The sequence below is a fragment of the Neophocaena asiaeorientalis genome, unplaced genomic scaffold (assembly GCF_003031525.2).
Source record: "Neophocaena asiaeorientalis asiaeorientalis breed wild unplaced genomic scaffold, Neophocaena_asiaeorientalis_V1.1 scaffold134, whole genome shotgun sequence".
Classification (NCBI taxonomy): domain Eukaryota; kingdom Metazoa; phylum Chordata; class Mammalia; order Artiodactyla; family Phocoenidae; genus Neophocaena; species Neophocaena asiaeorientalis.
In genome coordinates this window covers 29,384,560-29,393,805 of record NW_020185339.1, presented here as the reverse complement: position 1 = coordinate 29,393,805, position 9,246 = coordinate 29,384,560, and the positions used below count along the sequence as shown (strand labels likewise).

General features: G+C 58.3%; 1 protein-coding gene across 1 annotated transcript in view; it reads right to left on the bottom strand.

Annotated features, from left to right (window-relative positions):
• Positions 1-1,320: 1,320 nt before the first annotated feature.
• The window catches only part of ADCY6 (adenylate cyclase 6), a 16,679-nt gene continuing 8,753 nt past the window's right edge, over positions 1,321-9,246 (bottom strand). Inside the window, exons 8-22 of the mRNA XM_024736981.1 lie at positions 9,104-9,246; positions 8,860-8,988; positions 8,565-8,590; positions 8,179-8,326; positions 7,879-7,976; positions 7,614-7,701; positions 7,343-7,459; positions 6,919-7,077; positions 6,440-6,618; positions 5,527-5,562; positions 5,313-5,442; positions 4,741-5,004; positions 3,720-3,924; positions 2,744-2,868; positions 1,321-2,518 (exon numbers count right to left, since the gene is read on the bottom strand). Coding sequence (XP_024592749.1) covers positions 2,393-2,518; positions 2,744-2,868; positions 3,720-3,924; positions 4,741-5,004; positions 5,313-5,442; positions 5,527-5,562; positions 6,440-6,618; positions 6,919-7,077; positions 7,343-7,459; positions 7,614-7,701; positions 7,879-7,976; positions 8,179-8,326; positions 8,565-8,590; positions 8,860-8,988; positions 9,104-9,246 — 1,973 coding nt within the window. The 3' untranslated portion in view covers positions 1,321-2,392. The remainder of the gene's footprint in view (positions 2,519-2,743; positions 2,869-3,719; positions 3,925-4,740; positions 5,005-5,312; positions 5,443-5,526; positions 5,563-6,439; positions 6,619-6,918; positions 7,078-7,342; positions 7,460-7,613; positions 7,702-7,878; positions 7,977-8,178; positions 8,327-8,564; positions 8,591-8,859; positions 8,989-9,103) is intronic.

The following is a 9,246-nucleotide window of genomic DNA, read 5'->3' as shown; positions in this document are numbered from 1 at the left end:
TGCGGTACAGGGAGCCAGGGTGTGGACAGGTCCCTCCCACCTGGCAAGAAGCAGAGACAAGTCACCCAAGACTGCAGTCTTCCCACTCTGGTCTCCTTACAGCCTCATCCCCACCCCAGGACCCCACGCAGAACCTTCCTGTCCAGGGATGTGGCTGAGGGAAGGGGAGTTGACTTTCTGTCTGGACCAACTAGTCTTTTCCCCTTCTCCTGCCTTGGCTAATGAAGTGACCGATGGCCCATTTGGTTGATGCATGAAGATCCCCCAAAGCAGGCTTCTGCAAGGAGCTAGAGTCAGAAAGGACATGAGAAAGGGCAAGACTACCACCTTGGGTGGTAGGGCAAGACAAACCCAGCAACTCTGGGACCCTCTCTCCTCTGCCTCTCTAACGCCTCAAAGACAAAGCGATCTTCAAGCAAAATCCTGGCTAATGCCTCTGGCTTAAATAGGTACAGACAGAGAAACCAAGGCACCAACTAATTCAGTCCAGAGGCAAGGAGATTGCAGGGAAGAGGGTAAAAGGCAGGCAGGGACAGGAAGGGAATCTAGGGTCCAGCCCTCCTAACCCTCCTGCCAGCTCTTGCAGGCTTCATGAGGTCTGGGGAGCGCGGAGCACGCTAGGCTCAAGCTGAAGGCTGGGGAAGGCTGAGGTCCAGGTTCCCCTCCCTTAGCCCTTAGTACCAGAATCTGGGTCCTCAGAGGGATCCCATGCTACCCCAGCCCCAAAGCATACCACATCCCAGGACACCAGCTGGGGAGCCCAGGAAACTCCTGAGCCTCTGCCCACCAAAGCCCAGACAGTTCAAGTGCAAGGAGCACTGTGGGCCTCAAGCAGGCGCTTGGGTCCCTGCCTCAGGCAGGGAGACAGTCGTGCTGCACATGTGGCCCCCAAACGGCACTTAGGGATTTGGCACGAAAAGGACTCCTCTCCCCAGGGCCACCCTCTTGCTACCACACCCCATCCCACTCCTGTGCAACAAGGGCATCTCTCTCCATCCCTTGAAATCAGAAATCCTGCCTTATTCCCAGAAGACAGAGGCCCACAGGAAAGAGGCAACCCAGGGTGGAGAGCCAAGGAGCAGGACCACAGAGACACACAGACCGGGAAAACAGACACACACAGACCACCACGCATGCACGCTTACACAGACACGCAGACCACCGCGCACGCACGGTTACACACACACGCAGACCACCGCGCACGCATGGCTACACACACACGCAGACCACCGCGCACGCACGGTTACACACACACGCAGACCACCACGCACGCACGGCTACACACACACGCAGACCACCACGCACGCACGGCTACACACACACGCAGACCACCGCGCACGCACGGTTACACACACGTGCAGACCACCACGCACGCACGGTTACACACACACGCAGGCCCTCCCCAGTGCCAGAGGCGTGGGAGGACAGGTTTGGGATCAGGGCCATCTTCCTCCATGCCCTGGCCCTTTTCTATTTGGCAACAGAAGGGGTAGAGATGCTCCGTGCCCCCTTGCAGCAGACAGCAAGAGAGCACTGGGGCAGAGTGGCCCGATCCTGACCTTCGGATCGGTCTGGCACCACCCCCGTCCCTGGCCGGCCTGCGCTCTTTGGCACCTGCAGGCGAACATCCAGCTCCTGCTCTTCTGACATCCCCACGCACACGCTTGCTCTCCGGCTGGGCATTTTCACAGTACCAGTGAGACCAGATGCCCCTTCCCCTGGAGCTGTGCAGGAAACGGGGCTAATCTGAGCTGGCAGAAGTCCCTTTGTTCCCCTTTGGGGACAGATCATGGGACTAGGATTTGGCAAATGGAAACATTCCCCTGAAATATGGACAGAGCTGGGTCCCCAGAACATCTCCCTCCCGTGCCCTGTGTCTGTGAGGGAGACCTGGCTGGGGTAGGGAGTGCCCAGGACCCATGCTGGGGATGCAGGCATAGCAAAGGAAGGCAAGGATGGAATAGGCACTCTTCAAGCCTGCCCCAGTCTTTATAAAAATGTTCCCAGGAAAAAGAGGGAAAGGAAGGGCCCAGCCCTGAGCCAAGTGCCCAGACAGACAGGGAAAGGGCGGGCGTGGCAAGCTGCCATTTCAACCTTTCAGGCAGGAGACGTCCCCCTGCCTCTGCTGCTGCCCCTCCCCTGCTCCCAAAAGCTGGGAAAAAAGGAGAGAAAACAGCCCTACCCCAGTTAAGAAAGAAAGCCACTTCCATAATCCTCTTGGTATCCCCTCATTCACCAGCCTGAGGGCAGACGAGCACGGTCCAAGTACAGCCTGCTGGGGTGTTCCCTCTTGTGGTCAGCAGGGTCTGGAGGCTCAGCCTCCCCCAGCGAGCACAGAGTCCACTCAAATGCCCACCTTGGTCCTTTCAGCCGAATTTGTAGCTGGGCCCTGCTAACTGCTGGGGCCCCCATTGAGGAAGTAGGTGGTCATCTCCCCCTTGCCCTTCACCTTGACCACCCCTCGACACTCCAGCTGGTAGCCCTTGGCCGCTAGAACCTGGTACAGGTCCGTGGTCACCTGGGGGGGTGGGGGGGAGGGGAACCTGCTTAGCCCAGGATCCTTCCTGCTGCATTTGCAGGAGTCCAGGGGTTCTCTGCTCATGCCAGCTCCCCTCCCCCAACCCCGACTCCACCAACCAGAGAACAGCGCCACCCTTCCCCTGTCCTAGCTGACTGCAGAGAGGGCCCTGCGGAAGCCCTCTGGACCCATACCCCTCCCAGCCTCTGCTCACATCCCCCTCACCTGGATTCGGTCGGGGACCCCCGTGCTGTCCATGCGGCTAGAGACATTCACTGTGTTCCCCCAGATGTCATACTGCGGCTTCCGAGCCCCAATGACGCCTGCCACAACTGGGCCCATGTTCAGCCCTGGGGTAGGTGGGGACAGCAGTAAGAAATCGAGAGCTCGATTGGCTCTTCTGCAGTCAGCCCAGGGAGGCACCCACCTCCTGGCACCTTTAGAAGGACCCAGGGAAGAAACTGGAAAAGGGACAAGCCTCCTAGTCATAAAGAATGGAAGATGCGGGCATATCAGCTGAGGAGCTCCCCTGAGTCAAGACGGCTATGCTGGAACAGCAGCTAATCTACCGATGCGCGCTCTATGCCAACCACTCTGTAAGCGTTTTACACTATCTCATCCTCTCAACGGCCCCAAAAGGTAAGTATCGTCATTCCCACTTTACAGAAAAGATACCTGAAGTTTAGAGAAGTTATACAACTTGCTAAATAAGCCAGCTAAGTGGAACAGCCAGAATTCAAAGCAGACAGTCTGACTCCAGAACCCATGCTATTAACCATTCCCATCCACCAGTGCATCTGAGAGGGAGTGCCTCTTATCAGACTGGCCACAGAAAAGGACACGGGTACTGGAGTGTAGCTAAACCTGGTCTTGAATCCCAGTTCAGCCAGTTACTAGTTGTATGGCCTTGGCTGAGTTATTTACTGAGAGTCCATCTCTTTATCTGTAAAAGGGGATAATAATGTGAGGATTTATATGTGTTTAAAAAAAAAAAAAAAAAAAGCCTGGGACAGTGCTTAGCACAGAGCAGGCCTTCAATAAATGATCTCCATTCTTACTATCAGACAATATAGGAGGTGGGAGAAAAGGAAAGCCCCACAGGACTCCCGACGGGGAATATGAGACGCCATCCCCAGCCTGCTGCCTCTGCTTCCCCCAGAAACGGCCCTGGGAAAACCTGCCATCGCCCGGGCCCTCTCACCGATCTTCATCTGGAAATTGTTGAAGGAGTGCTCATTGATGTGCTTCATCTGCTCCATGAGCCGCATGGCGTAGTCGGCAAGGGCAGTGATGTGGGAGCGGCCCACCTGATCATAGGTGCTGGCGTTCAGCCCAGAGGCAGCCATGTAGGTGCTACCAATCGTCTTGATCTTCTCCAGCTGCCGGAACCGCTCCTCGCTGATGATCTGGACAGCACAGGGGGACCTGGCTGTCACGGCAGACAGGCCAAACCCAGCCCTGCCTCAAGCCTCAATCCTTGCCACGCCCTGGCCCCCTTCTCCACTTCCCTGGCTCAACACTCCCCTCCTCTGGGTAAGTGAGCCCCGCTTCCGGCCGCTGCTCTCAGTGCAGGACTAAGGAGCCGGGAAAACGGCCTCCCTCACCGGGCAGCCGTCAAAACCCAAGCCAGGACTGGAGCGCACAGCTCCAGGTCAACTTCGGCAGCTTGCTGCAGAACCCAGAACCACAGGAGGGCTATCAGGCATCAGTAATTCCAACCCTCACCTTTGCGGAAACTGAGTCCCAGGCTGAGGAAGTGCCTTCCCTCCAGAACAGGGAACAAGCCCTTCCTGACCTGGATGTTCGGGTCACTTCTTCATATTTTGCTTCCATTTTCTCTATTCAGGGGATCATCTTGCTTACTTGGCCTCATGGGGCCACAGTCTACAGATTACCGGCTTCTTCTTCAATGACCCCCATCTGCTACCTATCCTGGCCCCTCCACAGATCCTCACGTCCTCCTCTGCTCCCCAACAGTGATGACCCTGCCCCACTGGGGCTGAGCCTGCTGCCTGTGACACCTTCGTGAGCACCTGTCCCTGCCTCCACTGTACCTCCCTTTACTCCTACCCCTGACATCTCTGCGTCCCATCAGATCTCCCTTCCTCCTCCCAGTACCAACCATCCCCTCCAAGCCTGGCCTTCTTATCCAAAGTTCTCCCCACTCCTCCGGTCCCCAAGTCCCCCCACCCTCTGCCAGCACCAGCCGACTGGACGAGTACCTCATCGAAGTCGGCGATGATCTCGTTGAGCAGCCGCAGGCACTCGACACCCTCATTGTTTGCCTCTAGCTCCACGTAGAACTCAGAGAAGTTGGCAATGGAGGCAAACATGACGGCCACGCACTCACATGACTGATAGTAGAGCTCATCATTCCGGCGCTCCCGGGCAAGGAAGTGGGCGGCCACGTCCTTGGGCAGAATGTTATGTAGCAGCCGCCGGTTGTACGCCTGGAGCTCCTCCATCTCCTCCTTCTCCCCTGTTGCCTGTGGACACCACACCCATCACCCACTGCCCAACATTCACAAGGCGTGGGTGCAGCGGCCAACACCTGGAGATGGGCATCAGAGGGAACCACGTGGAAGAAGAAAGGCATGGACAGGCCTAAGGAACAGGCAAAGAAGTAGAGGGGGCAGGGACAGGATGAGGCGGGGGACAGGGGACGGGAGCAGAGAAGGCATGGAGCCAGGGTGGGCTCGGGGCAGCCTGAGCCCTGGTCGGCCTACGAGATGCCTGGCGTGGCCCAGGCTCTGCCCCTAGGATCTTCCCCCACCCAAGAGGCCCACCCAGTCACCTGCAGTTTCCAGAGGAAGTCCAGGCGGGCAGTCGATTCCACCTGCTGGGCATGCAGATACAGCGCCAGTGCGAACACCAGCAGAATCACAGGGGTCATATATTTGAGTGCCACCCTCCCTGCAGCTGAGCTGAGGGAAGCAGAGGCAAGCTCAGTGTCTGAAGGAGGCATCTGGCAGCCCCACCCTTTGCTGCCCCCTACAGCCCTCACTCACCAGTCCAGCGCGCTGAAGGTCTCGTTGGAAGAAGCCCTGGCAGGAAGACACAAGAGACAGAGTCATCGGTTCTTCCTGGGTTGCCGGGTCGGGGCATGGAAGGGGAGACAGAAACTGCATTTACTGAGCACCATAAATCAGGCACTAGGCCAAGGCTTTTGCTTCTATTAACTCATTAAGGGCAGAGGTTCCACTCCTGGCTCCTCTACTCACCAGCTATGTGACCTGGAACAAGCTGCTTAACTCTCTAAGCCTCGGCTTCCTCATCAATCAACGAGTGATCAGATCTAAATACTGCATGCGAAAGGCTTAGCAGAGCGCTTGGCATCAGCAAGCCTTAGATAAACGTTACTTATAATAATCTTTACAACTACCTTGTGATATAGATGGCATTGCCGTTTTACAGGTGAGGAAACTGAGGCTCAGAGAAGTTAATTCAACGATCCAGAGACACACAGCTAATAAGTGGCAGAGTAGGGATTCAAACAGCAGACTCCAGAGGCTTTTTCTACCGCACCATATATTTCTACCACATACCCCGAGGGGTGAGGTTTTGCAGAGGAAAAGCCAGTGTGTTGTCCCAGGCAAAGCCCTCAAGCGGGAGTCAGGGTTTTGGTTCCTTTCCTAGCCAGGGCTCTACCACCAAGCAGCTGTGTGACCTACAGGTAGTTAAGAGTGGATATGAAAGCAACATGCAAATGCAAGAGGGAATTTTTTTTTAACGTCTAGCCTAAAGACCAAGGGACTTCCCAGGACTGGGGTTTCCCTGAGGTGACTGTTGGGGGTCATGTGCTGCCTCCTTTCCCCCCACATGTGATGGGTGAGTGGTAGCATTCCAAGGGCAGAGGGCTCACGGTGACCCAGCAGGGTCAAGAGGCTCCTGGGGGACTGAAGGGGCTGCGGATAAACTCACAAGCCATGGACGCCAAGCAGCAGGTCATAGTTGTCAAAGATGGTGGCCGGGGGACCCAGCAGAAGCAGCACCAAATAGATGAGCCCCAGGACAAAGATCATGGCCAACTTCCCGATGCTACTGACGTGCAGGAAGACAGAGCTGGCCAAGAGACTCAGTAACACGCTCCCGACGAAGTACTGGGGAGCAATGGCAGAGGCAGTGTTGGGCGAAGGCAGAGGCCATGGCGCTCCCGTGCAGGGAGAACACTGCATGCCCCCGCCTGACCCAAGCTCCCCTCCACAACCTCACACCCAGACCTCCTTCACCCTCCACACACCCCTAAAGCACACCGGGGCCCCGGGCTGCTCCGGGAGTCGGAGACTCTGGTGAGATCCTGGGTCCCCAGTGCCCATCACCAGGCCTGGTACAGAAGAGTCGATAACCGGAGCTGATCAGGAGCCCCCCCACCCCACCCCTTCCGAGCACCACTTGGACACCTCAGGGAAGCTGCAAGTGGGTGCGGTGCCCTCACACAGGGGAGCATCCAGGCCCAGTGAGTAATTGAGCTGCTGCAGGTGGCAGGCGGTGATGTCAGCAGGTGTTAAATTCAGCATCCCGGCTGCGCAAGTCCGTATGGGGGTGTGGTTACAGGTGAACTGCAAAAGTCGGGGGAGGTACATCAGGGTAACCGGGGAGGGGAGGGGTTACAAGGGCCATGCCTTATAACCCAGGGGCCCTATACCCCAGGGGCCCAACTTCTCACTGAGGGATGACAAGAGGTAGGGGGGAGCAAGGAGAGAGGACAGGGGTTAACCTCACCCTTGCTTTGGGCAGGAAATGCATCTCATTCCTCTCTGTACCCCCAGCACCCAGAGTGCTTGGAACAGAGGAGGGGCAGAAAAATTCCCACTGGAACTTTACCATGTTGGCGATGGCAGAGATGAACACAAGCAGGACGGAAAAGATGCCAACCGCAGTGCTATGTGCCCGCGAGCGGACGATGCTGCGAGACAGACGTCGCAGGGCCTGAGGGAACAGCTGCCGGGAGTCGGGAGACAGAGAGACGGAGGCCACGTCAGCCAACGGGTAAGGTCACCCGGGGATGGGGCCCAATGGCAGAGGCTCGGCCTTCTCCTCCCTCCCCGCCCTTGGCCTGGCCTCCCCCACCAGCCCTGGAAGGCCCCCCACGTACAGAGCCACAGGAGTACACGGCGCAGGTCAGCACGGTGACCAGCAACAGCAGGAAGACACTGGCATAGATCCCAAGCGTCAGGGCTGAGCTGGGGCGGAAGAGGGCCGGGGAAAATGTTACTCCGGGAGATCTGGACATCCTCGTCCCACTCCCTGGGCAGGCAGGACGTGGGCCCCAGGGACTGTGTGCTTGCGAGGACGTTTAGGAAGGTTGTGGGAAGTGGTAGCGGGAAGAAAAGCCAAGCGAGGAGGGACAGGGCTCTCACGGTGGGAAGACGAGGAGCTGGATGAAGCAGATGAAGCAGAAGACCAACAGGGTACAGGCCACGTAGGCTCCGAAGCGGGGGTCCACCTTTCGCGAGTACTGGGGGAGAGGAGACTGAGCTGGGCGCTGGCTCTGCCCTGGGGAAGGCAGGGCACTACCAGTTGGCCCAGTTGAAATGAATCCCCGCTGTGCCCTGTGGTCACCTCCCCACTCCCCAGAAACCTCACCTGTGCTCAGACTTCCCTGCCAGGGCCTCCCTCCTCCCCCAGCCCTCCTCCTTCTGCCCTTGCATCCCCCAAACCTTCTTTTCAAGATCCTCTCTCTGGAAGGTGAGCAGGAACCGGCGCACGTGGTCCTTGCGCAGCTGATCGATGCTGCGGGCATCGATGGCACGGCCCAGGAACTCGTCTACCTCATCCTCAGGGTTCAGGGCGTCCTGGGCACCCCGGCTGAGGGCAGGGGACATGGCTTCACCAGGTGCCTGAGCACTGCCATGTGACAGGCGATGAGAAGGGAGGGGCACAGGAAGCACTCAAAGAAGGAGTGTGAGTGGGGTGGGTGGCACCCGCTCCCGTTAAGACACATCTAAGGTCCAGGGAAGAGGGGGATCTTGGCTCCCCGCAACCCCGCCCCAGGGTGCAAGTGCCTTCGCCCAGCCCTTCTTCCCTGCTCAACAACCTGACTTACTTGTCTTTGCTGGAATCATCAATGCCCTGGAGAAAGGGACAGAGTGTGCGAGTGAGGTGAAGGGCAGGCGACCTTCACCTCTACAATCCCTTCCCCACCCAGCACTGCGCTGACGGCTCTCCCCATAGACTCTGGGGGGATTGGGACCCCTGGGGTGAAATCATCCCTCTATCCCCAATTCCAGAAACTACGGAGACGGCAGCCATGATAGGGAAGGCAGAAGAGGCAAGGAGGACACAGTGCTGAGGGAGACAGGAAAGCGAGGCCCCAGGTCCCAGCGCCGTGGGCCCCTCACCATCTGCCGGAAAGCCTTGGAGTCCTTGGTCCGGGAGAAGGTGCGGTCGGGCACCCAGCGTGGCATCAGCCCCTCCACGGAGTTGGCCCGCGCCCGCTGCAGCTTGGCCAGCATGGCCTTCTCCTCTTTCTGTGTGGGCAGCACGGGCACAGGCTGGGAAGAGTGGCCTGGAGAAAGCCTCTGCCAGCTCCCCCCATCTGCCCCTCTCCCCGTCTGCCCACCCCCGCCCCGCCCCGGCCCTGACCCGTTTCTGGCTGGCTCCCAGGATGAGGAAGGTCTCAATGTGCTGCTCCTTGAGGTAGGCGTTGCGCTCCCCGCCACGGCCCGGCTCCACCTCGTAGTCCCCGTTCAGGTACTGCAGCGTGGCCCGAGTGATGTGGATACGGC